At 38.5% G+C, this 19,374-nt stretch overlaps 1 protein-coding gene across 3 annotated transcripts in view; it reads left to right on the top strand.

Moving 5' to 3' along the window:
- LOC137240175 (protoheme IX farnesyltransferase, mitochondrial-like) overlaps positions 1-19,374 on the top strand; it is a 367,290-nt gene that overhangs the window by 234,746 nt on the left and 113,170 nt on the right. Inside the window, exon 5 of one of the 3 annotated variants that reach the window (XM_067766112.1) lies at positions 4,196-4,316. The exons of the other annotated variants lie outside the window; for them this stretch is intronic. Within the exon in view, the coding sequence (XP_067622213.1) occupies positions 4,196-4,276 (81 nt within the window). The 3' untranslated portion in view covers positions 4,277-4,316. Of the gene's footprint in view, positions 1-4,195; positions 4,317-19,374 lie in introns of those variants that run through there. 3 annotated transcript variants of the gene reach the window in all.

Genomic DNA, 19,374 nt, shown 5'->3' with positions numbered 1-19,374 from the left:
ATCTACAAAGAAAAAACATTCGAGGGTAGATTAATAAACGAACAGACAAACACTAATTCTGGCACAATAGTTGAACCTTTAAAACTTATTTACAAAAAACAAAGTAATCACACGGGGACAACAAACAAACACGCGTCAACAAATAAACACAAAACAATTAAACATTGGGTTACATATGACAAAAAACAAAAACTAAAAAACCGAATTTTTTATCTACCAACAACAAAAAGAAACTGCAAAATGAAAGATTTCTTCAAGCATATTAAGTACAAACACGGGGAAAATACATGCATAATGATGAAACGGTACAGCAAACAAAAACGAAAACTAGCAAAACAAACGGAACATCTAAAATTTCTTCTAGAATGCAAAAGATATGACTTAATGCCAAGTCATCTAACAAACTCAATAAAACATGTTGTGTTAAACTCAACTTCGATAAGGGTAAGACAACAACTCCACAGAACAAAACTACTGTTTCTACGAAAAATATTAAATATAGAGATCGCACAAACAAATATTAACATAAAAACAATAAAAGATTGTATACGTCACGCCGAAAGAGAACTGAAACTCAGCCTCAGTGAGCTTGAGCTCAACACATTTACAAACAACCAACACTTTCTAGGACAGAGAATAGCAAAAGAAACACGGGATAGACACACAGCAAAAATAGAAAATCTGAAACACCAACATTTTCACATTCTCGGTATAAATACAACAAATGATTGGTTCGCAAACAAAACGAACATCAGTTTTCCACATGAAGTAAAGTGGTTGCTCTCCCTTGGGAGAAAATTCACTATACCCCCAACAAACACAAGCTTTAGTCCTATACATATAATTGCTGAAATGGAACAAGTAATACAGACGTTAGAGGATGATAGGGAAAAAGAAATAGTGAGGAACCAACTAAGTCATCAAATACTGCAATTCAAAAGAAACATAAAAAACAACGCAGCTGAGAAATTCATAATCGAAGTACACAACAAAACTAAAGCATTTCTAAAACCACACAAAAACGAAATAGTGATAACAGAAGCAGACAAAGGCAATAAGACGGTAGTGCTCTACAAAAAAGACTACGTCACTAAAATGAACGAGCTATTAGAGGACAGAAACACGTACAGAGTAACCAGAGCAGATCCAACAAAAAACCTGCAAAAGAAAAATAATAACATTGTAAATGAGCTATACAAAAACAAATACATTAGCGCAAGAGAAAAACAACAGCTATCGTGCTCGGCAGCCAACGCTCCGAGACTCTACGGAATACCGAAAATCCACAAGCCAAACTTCCCCCTGCGCCGTATTGCATCATCAGTGACAGTCCCGTGCTACCACTTATCCAAGTATGTAGGAAATACAATGAAAGCCATAATAAGCGAAAAGTATAACGTAGGAAATGCGTTTGATTTGGAAGAGAGACTTAAAGGCATACGGGTAAACGACGATGAAGTGTTGGTATCTTTCGACGTTGTCTCTCTGTTCACCAACATCCCAACGCACCTTGCTATTAATATTATAATGAAGAAATGGGACAAAATACAAAATGTAACAAATATCCCCAAAAACAAATTCCGCGACTTACTCAAGTTTTGTTTGCTGGACAATAACTACTTTATGTATAATAACAAGATGTACACCCAAACGTTTGGTATGCCCATGGGAAACCCCCTCTCCCCATTGAAAACTCTTTTAATACATTAAACCAGCAACATAATGTACAAATTAAATTTTTAGTCAAATATGTGGACGACATATTTGCGATCGTCCGACGAAATGATGTTCAAATAATCTTAGACACCCTCAACAGCTACCACAACAAACTACACCTGACGCTTGAAATAGAAAAAGACAACTGCATTCCCTTTCTGGATGTAAAAATACACAAAATAAACAATGCTTTAATTTTCGACTGGTACGCAAAACCCACTTCCTCTGGGCGTATGATTAACTTTTACTCCTCTCAACCCCTTAACTATAAAATAAACACTGCTAAAAACTTCATAAGTAAAGTTTTGTCCCTAAGCCATGAGAAGTTCCATAACAGCAACATCCACAAAATAATACAAACACTTAAAAGCAACAACTACCCTGATAGCACAATATCAAGTTTATTACAACAACAAACTATGAAAATAAACCAAAACCAACATCAAACACAAACTGAAAACAAAACAAAGCAATATCACAGCGTAACATACATACCGAAATTCACCGAACACATTCGCAAAAATATTTTTAAAAAACAAAGAAAACATTGCTCTCGTATATAAATCGAACCACACTCTATCCAATATCTTCACACAAACAAAAAGCCCCATCGAACCCCTACAACAAAGCAACGTCATATACCAAATAACTTGCAAAGGAAAAGAGAACGAGGAATGTAATAAGCTATACATCGGCACGACCCGAAGGTCACTGAAAGGACGACTAGCAGAGCACCAAGCCGACATACAGAAAAACAAAAGCAACACCGCATTATCACAACACACAACAACCAGTGGACACACAGCTGATCTGACAAACACAAAAATATTGGACAAAAACAAACGAGGGAGAGCGAGATACACTTTGGAAAGCTTACGAATATTGCAACAAAGGGAAAACACAGTCAATAAAAAGGAAGACACAGCTGACATTGCCTCTGCGTACCTACTATGCCTATAAGCACTTTAGTATGACAATGATACCCAATGCGCGCGGTACTAATAATTAGTTAATTTTTTAGTTAATACTATAAACAAATAATGTAAGTTTTTTTTTTTGTCATATGTAACTCAATGTTTAATTGTTAAAAATTAAAATGTAATGCAAAATATGTATAATGATTTTGTTGTTGAATATAGATCTCGCTCCAGAAGATGCTAGGGTGACTAGCGAAACGTCGAGCTGCGACAGTGAAGTAAAATTGTTTTATTTGCACTGAAAACCAAAATAGGTCAAATAGCCTACTTAACTCCAATAAATTTAAGAAAATTGACCGGAATCACCAATAATTAAACACAAAACAATAAATCAATCAAATCAACAAACAACCAAAAATGGCCAAACAACTAAAACTACTGATTTCTACCTTCTAAAGGAGGCTCTACTGATGGAAGCGAAGTGGAAGCATCATGATAGATGCCACACGGCAAAACTCACATTGCCGGAATTGAATGGGAAGAGATGGCGAGAGCTTCTCACCCTCCGTAAGAGGGATCTGTCCCTAGTTGTAGGTCTCCTCACTGGTCACGTTTGTATTGAGCCGCATGCGGAAAGGATTGGCGCTCCATTTAATGATTATTGTAGAAGATGCGGCAACGAAGAAGAGCCTGAAACTGTTAGGCATCTACTTTGTGAATGTCCAGCGCTCGGTAGAAGAAGGCAACGTTTTATGGGCAAGATGTTTCTCGTAGATCTAACTGATATAGCTTAGGTCAATACACGACGCTTAGTTAGTTTCACAAACTCAACGAAGTGGTTTGAGAGCAGGAAAAAATCCGTGTGGTTTCACAATGGGCCTATAAAGGCCTAGGTGTGCCTCTCCGATGCGGACGGCAGCCACTTAAACCTAACCTAACCTACCTTCCTCAGCTAACCACACAAGCTGATCAGTGAAAAACCACCCCCGTGTTTGAAGGGAACACACACACATATATCCATAAACAAGCATATACATATATATAAGACAAACGACAACAACAGATCAGAACGAAAATCGACACTGATGATAGCGCTACGCCGAAACCAGTTTGTCTCCAAACCAAATTTAACAAGGGATGGCATAAAATCTTTCCAATATATATCAATTAGAATCATCCTTTGCAGGTTAATATAACCGTAACTTTTGTAGTTACCAACCGATTTTAAACCTTTTGCCAGTTTTGAATAGACATTTTATTCTTAAAAATGGCATACACACTTTTTAGGATATGTGTGAATATTTGCGTGCATTCACGCAACAAACCAATCCTTTTATTAGGTATGTTTTCAACAAATGTACATGCCGACCGTTTTTGAACTCGCAGTATAATTACTTCACTTAGTAGTTATAACGTTTCCAATTCAATTGACTTCCCACTGGCTGAATATTTTATCAACTTATATTCATGATACCGTTTTCCATCCAATTTCCCAACCATCAATAGGTCTTAGTAAACAATTTATATTGAAATTAAAAATCTTAATTACCGACTTGTTTCAGCATTCAAATTCTATAAGAAATCGAACAGTAACACTTCACGGGCGTTGTTTCGTTATTCACTGCTTCATTTGCCTTGTTTGATGCTGCTCCTATTGATGAATAAAAAGCGATGGCTAACAACAGAGAAGAAATCAAGTGCTGTTGACATTAGTGGTGGGATTATTTTCGAATTATATCCGAATAAACGTTATTCGAATAAACGAATAAATTTATTCGTTTCAAATAATCCGGATAATATTTATTCGGATTTTTTATTCGTTTATCCGGATAGTACTATCCGGATAATTTTTATTCGGATAGTACTATCCGGATAGTGCGCACTATCTGGATACTTGGAATAGTAAAATAAAAGACATTGCATTTATGTTACGTTCATCGCTTGTGCAGATGAGCATGCATATATATTTATACGTACATATATTTATGTGTGTATAGATGCATATATGCATATATTTTTGTTTGTTTGGGGTTGCTTTGTTAATATTCATTTATTTAGTTACATATATTTACGTAACCAAAGTTGTGCTTGAGGCTTAAGCTAGAAATAGTTATCGGGGTCGTTTACAACTGTACTGATCATAGAGCTTTGTTTATTAGTAAACAGGTGTGGAAATGATAATATGGTAGGGATTTTTGTTTACCATATACATACATATATACATATGTATGTACATATGTAAGTTGTATGGAAAATGTTTGTTTTGATATCGTTTGGTTTGTATAAACATCTAATTGGTCACCATTAAAAAAATAAGTTTACATGTCATTGTCAACATTTTTTGCGAAGTCTGATGGATCAAAAGTTATTTAAGGTCAATGTTAACTTAATGAAAACTTTTGAAAAAATTTCCTAAAATAAAGTTTGAAGCAATCAATTTTAAACGTAACAAAATTCTAGTGGAATTAGTGACTAGTTTCAAAAACGGCTGTCTGTCTGTTTTTGCCGCTCCTTAAAATTTTGATTGTCCTTGAACGCGTTAAACGCTGTAATATAAATACCCAAATGTGCATATAAGCATATTCTAACATATGTACATGTTGTATTCTTGCAGATTCCTTTGAAATTAGATTTATATACAAGTGCATGTGGGTATCTCTATGTGTATGTATATGTATTCAAGAAAATGCGCAAAGGGTGATATGAAATAAGAATCCCACCTACTTTTACGGTTAGTGTGGGTATTATGTTTATTTTTTTTATTTAATTTTGTTGATGCTTGGACTAGCTGAGTATTTTTGCTTGCGAATGAAATTCTTTTCTTTTAAATCTTTTGGTTGTTGCAATACTTTTATGTGGGCATACTCGTGTTATCTACCTGCTACTGACTGACCTAACTACTGCTACTGACTGATCACAGTCCTACAACCATAAATACATACGTGTAGGTAATTCTAAAATAAATTTGCATATACATAGATGGAAATATTCAGGCAAACTTTTCCTTCGGTTTTTAGTTGTGGATTTTTAATCGATTATGTATATGTTCTTTGTCTTTCTTTAAATGCCGCGCTTGGAAATTTCGTTAACAATAAATATTAACCAGCATTGTCCTTTTATATCCTGCATCGCATTGTTTATATGTACATAAGTATGTACGTATTTCATCGAATAGAATACGAACGTTACGGCAGATCGCTTAAAAAAAAGATGCGTAAAGTAAAAGAGTTTTACACCTCAAGCAAGAACGTTCTGTTGATCCAAGCATAAATCAAGACATTTAAAAAATTACAATGCCCAGAAGCAAAGTTTGGCGACATTTTACAATCGTGGAAAACACTGGTGAAGCCGCCTGCAATTATTGTAATGCTGTGCTAAAACACATGGGATCCACTACTTGTTTGTGGAACCATTATAACTTCAAGCACAAACTCAGTTATGGAGTTGATTATCAGCAAGCAACTTCAAGCAGCAATGCTACTGATGATTTTAGAGAAATTTTGCCACCAAACCGGAAACGGCAGTCACGAGTTAGTACATCAATCAGCAATTCCTGCAATATCAGTCAAGACCGGCGGGAACTGATAACACAGGCGTTAACGAAAATGTTGACATTGGATATGCTGCCGACGTCGTTTGTTGAAAATGAAGGATTTAGGTCCTTAATGAGTACTTTGGAGCCAAGCTACAAAGTTCCTTGTCGGAAAACTATTCGGAAACGAATTGAAGCTCTGTACTTTGACGAATTAGCCAAAGCTAAAGATGTCATTGGCAAGGTTAATGCATATATAGCCCTAACCACAGATGGTTGGACTTCAAGGGCGTTAGATTCCTACGTCACAATAACAGGTTAGTTGTCTACAATATATCTATTTATGGTTGGCTTGCGGTCAGTCTTATGTAAATAATTTTTTTCATACGTGGCATTTTTTCGAGCGTTCTAAGAGTTATGCCAAAAAATAATTTCTTAAAATAAAATTTTTTATATTGTAATTGAAAAACTCTTTTGGAAAAATAAAAATTTATATTATATATAAATTTTTTTTATAAAAATATTTGTCTGTAGCGCATTATTTTGATTCTGGTTGGATCCTACATTCAATGAATTTGAAAACAGATGAATTGGGTTCAAGTCAGACATCGGAAAACTTGCACAACTTTCTTCTGGACTCCATAGAGGAATGGGGAATTTCCGGAAGAATATCAGCTGTAGTGCACGATAATGCAAAAAATGTGACAAACGCGGTTCGGAATTTGCAAAGCAAGGAAATAGGCAACGTGGCTTGTGCAGCACATACGCTGCAGTTAAGCATTAAAAAAGCCATGGAGATGGAAGACTGTAGCAACCTCTTAAAAAAGGCATCAAATTTAGTAAGTGCCTTCAACCATTCATCGAAAAGAACTGCAGCACTAGAGAAACACCTTGAGCAACTTGGAAAACCCGCACTGTCTCTAATACAAAGTTGCCCCACAAGATGGAATTCCAGTCTTTATATGGTCGAGCGGTTAATAAACCTGAGACCATCATTGGAAGCAGTGCTTGCAGATAGAGAATTTTTTGATGGTCGAACGGCCCAAAAAATGGAAGTTTTTGAGGGCGAATGGCTGAAGCTAAGTGACGTCTGTAATTTGTTGCAGCCTTTAGAGAAAGCAACAACTGTGTTGTGCTCTGAAGCTATTATAACAATATCCTTAGTTCAGCCAATTATAAATAGTTTAGTATACAAACACCTCAGACCGAACTGCAATGATTCCAGTTTTGTAATGGATATCAAAAACAAAATTTCGGATGACTTGGTTCAACGGTTTGGGCTTTATACAACGTTGGAAACACGATCCGTCGAACCATGTCACATCGCATCATTCTTAGATCCGCGATATAAGAATTAATTTTTGAAAGTTCAGAGGAGTTCAGAGCGAAGATATGTGCAACGGCAAAAGAACTATATAAATCCGGCATAAACACGCCGTCAACTTCGGTCGCTCAGGATGCACCAACAGTGATGGATATACTTCTTTGTGGCGACAACATAAACGAAATGCAGGATGAGTACGAAAGATATATTTCAGAGCCTCAGATAAACCACAATTTAGAGGGAAGAATTTGGTGGAAGGATCATGAAAAGCAATATCGCTTACTTTCTATGCTGGCAAAGAAATATCTTGCCATACCAGCTACTTCAGCAAGTTCCGAGCGAGTTTTCTCAAGTGCTGGTAATATTGTTAAGCCTTCAAGAAGTAAACTTAAACCATATCTTGTATCAGCTTTAATATTTTTACACCAAAATAAAAAAAGTTAAATATTTACACAGATTTTAGAACTAAGTCATCATCTACATATATATAAATAAGAAAATCAACTTTATGTGACACTGAAATGAATAATTAAGCAAAGATTGTTTTTATTGTAAGTATGTATATAAAAGAAATAAATAAATAAAATTTTATCATGAAATTAAAAAAAATTGTTCACTTTGAAGGGCAAAGGTTAAGGTTTTTTGCTTTTTGAATGTCTTATAACTCGAAATAAGCCTCAAAATGCTACTGATTATTTGTGATAAGTGATTTGTCTTCTGTTCAATACGGAGTATAGGTACCCACACCATCAACAAAAAGAAGATGGTATCCTCATTTTATACTTTCCCTTGTTTCGTTTTTTATTTATGAATAAGTTACGCGATGCAGGATATAAAAGGACAATGCTGGTTAATATTTATTGTTAACGAAATTTCCAAGCGCGGCATTTAAAGAAAGACAACTAAAAACCGAAGGAAAAGTTTGCCTGAATATTTCCATCTATGTATATGCAAATTTATTTTAGAATTACCTACACGTATGTATTTATGGTTGTAGGACTGTGATCAGTCAGTAGCAGTAGTTAGGTCAGTCAGTAGCAGGTAGAATACACGAGTATGCCCACATAAAAGTATTGCAACAACCAAAAGATTTAAAAGAAAAGAATTTCATTCGCAAGCAAAAATACTCAGCTAGTCCAAGCATCAACAAAATTAAATAAAAAAAATAAACATAATACCCACACTAACCGTAAAAGTAGGTGGGATTCTTATTTCATATCACCCTTTGCGCATTTTCTTGAATACATATACATACACATAGAGATACCCACATGCACTTGTATATAAATCTAATTTCAAAGGAATCTGCAAGAATACAACATGTACATATGTTAGAATATGCTTATATGCACATTTGGGTATTTATATTACAGCGTTTAACGCGTTCAAGGACAATCAAAATTTTAAGGAGCGGCAAAAACAGACAGACAGCCGTTTTTGAAACTAGTCACTAATTCCACTAGAATTTTGTTACGTTTAAAATTGATTGCTTCAAACTTTATTTTAGGAAATTTTTTCAAAAGTTTTCATTAAGTTAACATTGACCTTAAATAACTTTTGATCCATCAGACTTCGCAAAAAATGTTGACAATGACATGTAAACTTATATCTTTAATGGTGACCAATTAGATGTTTATACAAACCAAACGATATCAAAACAAACATTTTCCATACAACTTACATACATACATATGTATATATGTATGTATATGGGAAACAAAAATCCCTACCATATTATCATTTCCACACCTGTTTACTAATAAACAAAGTTCTATGATCAGTACAGTTGTAAACGACCCCGATAACTATTTCTAGCTTAAGCCTCAAGCACAACTTTGGTTACGTAAATATATGTAACTAAATAAATGAATATTAACAAAGCAACCCCAAACAAACAAAAATATATGCATATATGCATCTATACACACATAAATATATGTACGTATAAATATATATGCATGCTCATCTGCACAAGCGATGAGCGTAACATAAACGCAATGTCTTTTATTTTACTATTCCAAGTATCCGGATAGTGCGCACTATCCGGATAGTACTATCCGGATAAACGAATAAAAAATCCGAATAAATATTATTTGGATTACGAATACCTGGCGAATAAAAGAGTTTATTATTCGGATAATTTTTATTCGGATAGTCCCACCCCTAGTTGACATACATACATGCAAAGGAAAGTGTAAGAGTATATCCATTGTGTGGACAATCTGTTGAGAACGAAAATATTATTTAGATTAACTTTACTATAAATGCATTACATTATATTTATGTATATCAAAATCTTATTTGAATATTAAAAATGTACTTTTAGTAAATGAACAGGCGAAAAATCAATTTTTTTTATATATAATTAATGGAAAAAGTTTTTTGTAAATTCGAACAAGCGCGCCATCTTTGGGTGGTTAGATTAGGTTGAACTGGCCGGTCCATGAGGATCTCACATAGACTGATTGAGTCCGTAGTGTTACCAGAAGTTTGTCTTAATGACCAAACTGAAAAACCCTATCAAAAACCTGGACCTATGTTATAAAATAACTCCGTCCTCTTGGCAAATACTAGAAGCGTCCTAGGACTTAAGCCACTTGCTGCTTCTAGATCTGACAGCTGTATCACTCCTAATAGATGGAGTCTTAGTCTGGCAAGTGCAGGGCACTAGCAAAGAACGTGCTCGATCGTTTCCTCCTCCAACCCGCACTTCCTACATCTGCTATCACTGACCAAGCCTAATTTAAAGGCATGTGACACCAGAAGGCAGTGTCCAGTCAGAATACCCGTCATGAGTCTACAGTCCTCTCTTTTTAATGATAGAAGCAACTGTGTTAGTCTAAGGTTGTAAGACCTACACATAATCTTCGACGCTTTACAGCCCCACGCTTGAACCTACGCCTTTCCCGCTTGGTCGATCATGTGCACCTCTCGCCTTCGCTTAATCTCGCCCAATCTAATTGGGACGTCTTCGGAGCAAGCTTCAAGGGATGCGCCCTTTTTAGCTAGTTCGTCCGCTTTTTCATTCCCATCTATTCCCATATGCCCTGGGACCCAATATAGATGTATGCTTCTCCCTGTCCCGATTCTCTCAAGAGTCTGCTTAAACTCTAACACGCATTTAGATGCTGTGCTACACTCAAAAAAAAAAGTATCACTATCACTTTAATACACGATGTGCAAAATTGAAACTATAAACGGTATCATTTTCGTGGTATCAATGCAACGATAAATATTATAAAAATTATAATTAAAAGTATCAATTTTGTATCTTGACTATTGGTTTGCCCATGGAAAATATTTGTTTCGCCCTTAAAATGTATCAAAATGATAACTGTATAAATTTCCTAGTTTCATTATAACATAATACTAGATTGATTATAACATAATACGCTAAAGTAATCGGGCAGCCTGTAGGATCTGCTTATTTCCGGATCAGCGCAGTATACCGCAGACCCTAATCCTACCACTACTTTGGAACAATCGGTGTACACATGTATCACCTCGTCCGCCATTTCCGCACCCTTGCGCCAACCGTCCACCTCTATTGTGGCCTTAAGATCTCCCTCAAAGCGCAGATAGGGAATCAGGTAGTCTGTTCGTCTTGTGATTGATGACGCTATACTACTATGGCCATATGGTCGGCGCTCAAGCTGCCCCGAAGCACCGAGCCTGGTTGCGGTCGTTAATGCCTTGTTCTTTGCTACCAAGTCTACAGGTGGAATGTGCAGAATGGCATACAGTGCAGCCGTCGCGGTTGTTTTCAGGGCTCCCGTAATGCTAAGCATCGATAGTCTGCATACCCCCTCTAATTTTTTGAGGCATGTTGTTTTTTGTGTGGCTTTCCACCAAACAAGAACTCCATAGTATAGAATAGGCTTACAATCGCTGTAAAAACCCAATGAAAAAGAGAGGGCGATAGGCCCCACGTACACCCCAGCATTCTTTTACATGCATAGAGTGCCGTTGAGGCCTTCTTGACCCTCTCCTCCACGTTGAGCTTCCATGACAGCTTACTGTCTAGGATGATTCCTAGATATTTTGTGCAAGGTTTCTCCTGTAAGGTCACCCCTCCTAACTTAGGCCTGGTCCAATTTGGGACCTTGTACCTCTTTGTAAACAGGACCATATCCGTCTTCTCCGCATTGACTTTCAACCCAACATTACATGCCCAGGTATGAATCTCCCGAAGCGCCCGATCCATCAAAGAACTAATCGTTGGAAGGCACTTTCCACTTATAACAATTGCAACGTCATCTGCGTAAGCCGTAAGTTTTACGGTCCCTCATCGAATCGCCTGAGCAGTTGGTTGATGACCAGCGTCCACAGCAGAAGTGATAGCACCCCTCCCTGCGGCGTGCCCCTGTTCACTGATTTCGTGGCCTCGTACAATCCCCATTGTGATGTAATCTTCCTGCAATTTAACATGCAGCCGATCCATCTGATTAAGGCGGGATGTACTTTAATGTAATTAACACCATCCATAATCGCCCATTTAGAAACATTACTGAAAGTCCCGGCAATGTCCAAGAAGACTCCTAGAGTATATTACAGGGATTTCTCTATGCCTATTACCACCCTATGCAATGCGGTGTCTACGGACTTGCCTTTGGTGTACGCATGCTATGTTGTGGAGAGCAGCGTTTCATCCACGTTGGACTTTATGTACACATCTGTCAGCCTCTCAAAGGTTTTGAGCAGAAATGATGTTAAGCTAGTGGGTCTATAGTCTTTGGGTTACACGTGACCGATCTTCCCCGCCTTTGGTAGAAAAGCTACACGAGCAGTTCTCCAAGAGTGCGGTACATGATTCAGTCGTATGCACCCATCGAATATTATTTTAAGCCATTCCAAGACCGCCCTACTTGAGACTTGTAGCATGGCCGGGAATATACCATCTGGGCCCGGCGATTTAAACTTAGAAAACGTCTTCACTGCCCACTCAATCTTGGTATCGATCACCAAGCCCGGCACTACTACCTCCGTGATCGAAGCGTGAGTGATGTCTGCTGGCTCTTGTAAACCGTCTCCCGATGGGAAATGTGTATCGAGAAGCACCTCAAGGGATTCCTCACTATTACGTGACCATTCCCCGTTCTCTTTCTTTATTAGTCCCTGGACTACGTTTCCCTTTGTTAGGACTTTTTTCAACCGTGCTGTCCGCACAGAAATTTTTCCATGAGTTTCTCTTCGCCCTGGTAATTTCACGCTTGTAGATCCTCAGTAGATCCCTGTACTCGTCCCTACACGCTTCGCTTTCCGCGGTCTTTGCGAGCTTAAACATTTCTTTTACCTGTCTTCTTAGAAGACTCAGCTCATTGCTCCACCATGGCGGCTTTGCTTTTCCTCTGAATCTTCTTAGAGGGATAGCTTTGTTATACGCAGTCATAAGCGTCCTCGTTAGGAATTCATTCGACTCCTCCAGTTCCTCTACATTAGCAACCTCTTTGGGTTGTCCCAGTTTTGTTTCTACATGTTTCTGGAATTTAGTCCAGTTCGTTGACCTAGGGTTTCTCCCTTCTCTATACCATCCAATCATACCTTGATATATCACGCTCGTAGCCCAATGTAATATCCATGATACATTTCCCCTATTGGCTATCTGCAAATTGGTTTGCAGGATGTAACAAAATAGAGATTCGCCTCTCTTGTTCGTATCTGCTTCTCCCCACGCATTGTGGTGCGCATTTGCATCTGCGCCTATGACCAACCGCCCTTTGCGCCCTTCCTCCTGTACTAGCCTTTTGCACTCCATCGGGTGAACCTCCGCAGCATGGGCCATGTAGCAGAACGCCAGGATAAATGCCTGCTTATTCTTTTGCTCAACGGCCACCGCTACGAGATCCTCAGTGGTGTAATTAGGCAGCATATATGAATGCAGCTGTTTCCTTCCCATTACTACAGCTCGCACCCGTCCTTCCGTTTGCGCGTAGTAAACGCCAAACCCGCGCGCGCTAAGTCCAGAAACCTTTCCTCCCGATGAGAGCCACGGCTCCTGGATCAGCGCCACGTCAAACGAACCCTCCTCAAGGGTTAGGAGGAGTTCGCTCGACACCACTTTACTGTGTTGGAGGTTTATCTGTAGGACTCGCAGCACCATTGGGCTGTTTGTCCCCCTCCAGCACCTTCGTCTTGACGTCGTCGTCCTCCCCTTGCCCTTTTGGTTTAGAGTATTCGAGGCCCCCTTCAGCCTCTCGTGACTGTTGTGCCACGTGTTAGGGTTTTTATCCTCGGGACTTCTTTTCCTGAGTCGCATGTAAATTTTGCGAGTGCCAAAGGACATTTTTCCAAGCTGCGTGTCAAAATATCCTCCGCCTGCTGGTTTATTTGGAAGATGTAGAACTGACCATCCTCGGTAGGCCGAGATACAGTAAGTACCTTCCAATCCTGTGTCGGTATGTTCGGATTCTGATTCTGCAGAAGTCGCAGTATATCCTCCGACTACATCACGCATGGTATCCATACCTTAACTTTTGGTACCGTGGGGATTTGCGCTTTATCCACCACCTCAAACCGCGCATTCGTGCCTTGCCTTTGGAGTTTTGGACCCACTTCCTCCAGCGACCTCAAGCTCGCGATGTTGTCGCACGCTATCATCTTCACACCATTATACCATCCCCCCGAATCAAAGGTTGGAAGGGGCTTACTTGGCTGTTCCCGCATCATCTTAAGCATTAAGCTAATAAGCTCCCTTTCCACAGATCTCCACCTGTCAGTAGTAATTTGTCCGAAAGGACTGCTACGATCAAACAGCGCCACAGTCAGTGACTACTTTGCCACATCACTCATCTTCTCAGGAAAAGCCGGAGTCTTAGTGTTATTTCCCATTGGCACCTCCTAGAAAGCCGGAGTCTTAGCGTTAACTCCCTTTAGCATCTCCGAGAAAGCCGGAGTCTTAGCGTTATCTCCCTTTGGCTTATCTCCTACTTCCGTAGTTGGAACTTCCCTCTGTTTAGCAGCTTCGAGGTACTTGCTACCTCGCTATTGGGGCCCATCTGTCTTACAGCTTTGGGCCTACCTGTCTTGTCTATGCGACTACCCTGTCTCGCGGCTCTAGGACTGGGTCCTTTCTGCCTTCCGCCGAACGTTGCCTCTTCATTCTGCCATTCGACGCTTCTTCCTCCTCGTATCGGTTGCATAACCGAGGGTTTCCCGCAGCAAACCTTGTGAACTGCCTTCGACCTACTTCTATCGCCTCATGGGCCCATTCCAAGCGCTCGATCTCCACTTCTGTTGGATCGACCACTGCTCCCAAGCGTTGTACAATTCTTAGTGCTGCACGGTACTGCGAGAGAGCTCTTTTACTTCCTCTGCTCCGGACTCTTCTCCACTCTTCTACACCGTTTTCATTTGTGTGCTTCTCCAACACGGAGTTCATTGAATCAGCACTACTCTCGCTCCCCGAGTCCGACGCATCACTTAATTCGTATTTTTCGTCCTTGGATTGTTACTCAGTCCTCCTCTTTACATCGTCCTTATTATAATCAGGTAATGAGTCGTTCATCTTGGTCGTACGCCCACCTGCCCGAAAAGTTGGGCTCAGCGATCCAGTATTATATACGGGGAAAGAATCGTCCGCCACAGCAGCGCCCCTTACTGTGGTAAGGCCATAAATACTTCCCGAGGTGGTCCAGTATCGTGAAGGCTCGGTTCGAATACAGCCGAATTTATCCCCTGGCTGCAAATCGTCCAATAGGCACGGTCCGCATAACACCCTGGATTAGGGGGTTGGCAGTTCTTGGTCACCGACATCCCGCCGCCGTCGTATGAGGCGAAACGGCGTAGATGTCAGTCCTAAACAGCTCCGCCTCATAGTCGGGCGCTATGGAGTTCGGCTAAGCCCTCACACCAACGACAAGGTGCCTACCCTAGTGAGGGCCATCTTTGGGAACAATTATCTAAGTGTTCTAATGCGAATTTCAAAGACCTAAACCTTTATGTATCCCCGCTAAATTCGAAAGCACAAATGTTTCAGCTACATACAAATATGGTTTCCCATTGTTGCCACTTACCTATAATAGGCTCTACCAAAATCCTAAAAAATTGTTCCAAAATTATTTGTAGCGTACCAAAAAATTCCTAAATAGAATGAATTTTTGACCGGCCCATTTTTTTGTGGTAAATTTCACTTACACGTAAATACATAAGTCTTTATTTAACAGATTCTTTGTTTTTTTTTAATTTTATAAAATAAATGTAAGGCGCGATAACCTCCGAAGAGATCTAAGGCCGAGCTTCTCTTCCAATTTGCATCGTGCTCCTCTTGATTTTCCCTACAAATTGGCCGGACGGGACCTACATGTTTTATGCCGACTCCGAACGGCATCTGCAAAGCAGATGAGTTTTCACTGAGAGCTTTTCATGGCAGAAATACACCCGGAGTGCTTGCCAAACACTGCCGAGGGGCGACCCCGCTTAGAAAAATTTTCTTCTAATTGAAAAATCTTATATCTAAAAATTTGATGTTGCTTTGCCCGGGAGTTGAACCCATGGCATACGGTGTGATAGGCGGAGCACGCTACCCATCACACCACGGTGGCCTCCGAACATGAAATCACAAATACTGAGTTAACTTTTGTTGAAACTAACTAATTTATTTATAACAATTAATGGCGAATTTCCCCGAAAATGTTTTTGCATTTGCAGATTTAATCCTCATTTTATATGTACTTTATCTTATACTGAAAAAAAAAAAAAGTTACAAAAATATAACATTAAATTTTTATATTGCCTTTTATGCTAATTTATTTTATTTCTTATTTTATTGGACCGGCCAGTTCAACCTAACCTAATTCTTCTGCTGAGCTGTTTTCGTAGTTTTCTCAGTTTGTTTGACGACTCACAATCCTAGGAACTTCAATCTTCTCTCCGATAGATTCAGCTATTTCTTTAGCATCAAGAAACATTTCTTCGAACTTTTTTTTAGCCTTTTCCTAATTTCTTTCAACAAAATGCCAGATCATCAGCCGTTGAAACTGCTGCAGAAAGATCAACACTTTTCCCTTGAAAGTAAGAGGTTAATGGTTGAGCCAAAGAAAAAATTTCGTTAATAACAACCATTGCCGCAATGAATCCTCCAGTCCTAAAAGTGTGTAGATAACTGAAAGCATTTCTAGAACTTTCAGCTTTTCCACAGTCATGAATTTTTTTAAACTGAAATAAATGGGAGCAAACATTTCTTTGAAGCAGATCATAGCATCTAGTCTTTCCGTCCATCTCGTTTCACACAATCGCTTCGAAAGTTCTTTCTTTGTTGGACAATTCAAAGTTTCGACGGCATCCTTGAGAATAGCTTCGCGTTTTGCTGAAGGTCTGAAGAAAGAAACTATCTGCTTTATGGACCCAAGACAATTTCTTATGAGAGAAATGGAGCACGCTTCACCAACCGCCAAATTCAAGGACTGGCTTGTGCAATGTACATAAATTGCAGACGGATACTTCTCCATCACTGCAGCAGCACAACCCTTCAACTCTCCACTCTTTGCAGCTGCAACGTCGTATCCTTGAGAAACCAAAAACTCCAAGTTGATCTTCAGCTTCTTTGAAATGTTTATCAATGACGAAGCAAGTAGAATTTCTTCTCTCAAAATTATACCATCTGCAGTTTTTTTTAACTAAAATACGAGTATCAACGTTCCCCGAAAGGTTTTATTTTTCTCTTTTTGTATGCTTGAATTCGGGTTATAATAACTTCACTCCATTTTTTGCTGTGTAGTTTTGAATTTTTCTGCATTACATTGTTGTATCATATTTCAGTCTATAAAAATTTGTGTTCTTTTTTTAAGTTTACAACGTTGTTGTTGTAAGGTCCACTTAGTCGAATTTCTTGCCTCCCATATTATATATAACAATAAGAACTGTGCATACGCGCATCGCTTCTGTGCGTCGTGAAAAAAGGAGAAATTTTGAATGTCATATTTTAATAAATTATTAATTTTATCAATTTAATGTAGTTATCTTATAATATTGGTCACAATAGTCAAGGAAGAAACATTTTAGAAATTGAAGTGTATATAATCTCAAATCACTTTTTTTCGCTACTAATATTTTAGCTTATCAGCTAAGTTAACTAGTTCGCTAATGGCACTAGAGTTTGTGCTGGCAAGATTTTTCAGACGGTAAAACCAGAGACCGCTAAAACTCTGAAAGTTTATGATCTCCCATCTTTGAATCTGATAAAATTCGATCTAATTTGGTATTATCACTTAAGGAATGCCGTTCAATCAAAACCTGCTTTAACGCAAAGAATTTATTATTTTCAGGAGGTTGAACTGGCCAGTCAATAAGACCTCACATAGACTGAATGTGTCATTTCATTTAATTTATTCAAGGTTTTACAATTAGTACAATAAGATATCGGAGTCTTAATGCACAACAAAGTACTACTACATCTGAAATTATAATATGTATAATAATGTAAGGATATATTTAAATAGATTACTATAGATAATTTTAGGAAAAAATACAAAATAGCTAAGGTAAAAGAAGATAAAAATCTCAGCAGGAATATGTATAACATCCAAAATCATCATAACGTCATGCGGAAGTGCAGTAATTTTCTATTGAACTGCATTTCAGCGTGGATGAACCACGCTTCGGGGCATTTAGTCCAAAACTGGGGCAACTTCACTGAAGTGGCAAAAAGTCATTGTTGTTTTGACTCTTATATACATATGAGGGTCATCCTGAAAATTAGGATCGTATAAATCAATAAGAGAATGATTTGTATGACGTGTAGTGTGTTGTAGTTGTGTGTCCGTCCCGTGGTAGTGTTCGATACGTAACGAATATATGTAATAACTTGTTTATTTATTGTCCTTTCTGTTATATCTGTTGTCCTTTTTATTATTTTCATTGTTGTTACACAGTAGGCATTTTCTTATCTCATGTTGTGTTGATTGCTGCTACATGGTTATTATTTTATTGTTGTCTTGAATGTTACAGGTTTTATTGCTTTTTATATAGATTTTTTTTCACCAGCTCATACACATATATTCCCTGAGGCTTCTTTGTTTATTTAACATTATTTTTGTTACTTTTCGTGAGCTTTCCATAGTCAGATATTATTTCTTATTTTTATTCTGAATTTCTCATATTTTTATTTTTTACTTCCACCGATCGATTTTAATTTCATTATTTAAAATAGTATTTTATTTTTCAAATGCCATCGAAAAATCTATGCTTTTATAACACTGATGGACAAAAGAAGCCCTTTTTGGCTCTGCATCAGAGACGTAAAGCTATAGAGAATCGCCAACGACAGACAGCAATAGAAATTGTCAAACTGGCGGGAGATAATTCCCCACATTACCTACTTGAAGATTAGCAAAAAAACGCGGTGCTTTCGTTAAAGTTTCACAAAAAAGTTATTTACGTCTCTGTGTTACATGGTGTTCTTCTTTTTTTCTCACTAATTTGTGGTCGATGATTTGAAACCTGCCCTCAAATTTCTTCCAGCAGCTGGTGTTTTTGAAATACGGGTAATATTTTTTATTATGAGTTCGTCAAGGATCGCAGTATGTACAAGTTGTGTTGAGTCATAACGCCTATGGCTAGATAAAAGAAGACCTCATTTGAAGTACCAAAATAATGTGATATGGAGTGAACCATATGGACCATCACAACGACTGTTATTTCTGTGTGGTAAACAAATCAATCAATCAATACTTGGCGCGATTTACCTCCTAGGAGATTTAGGCCGAGCTTCTCTGCCAACTTGCGTCGTGATCGTTTTAATTTGCCCTACAAATTGGCATGACAGGACCCACATGTTTTCTGTCGACTCCGAAAGGCATCCGATTTTTCATTTTGCCCGGGAGTTGGACCCAGGATCCTCGGTGTGGTAGGCGGAGCACGCTACAGCCACATTACGGCGGCTGCTGCGT

This window comes from Eurosta solidaginis, chromosome 2 (genome assembly GCF_040869045.1).
Source record: "Eurosta solidaginis isolate ZX-2024a chromosome 2, ASM4086904v1, whole genome shotgun sequence".
NCBI classification, from domain to species: domain Eukaryota; kingdom Metazoa; phylum Arthropoda; class Insecta; order Diptera; family Tephritidae; genus Eurosta; species Eurosta solidaginis.
Note: the sequence above shows the minus strand (reverse complement) of the source record. Positions and strands in the feature narration are given on the sequence as shown.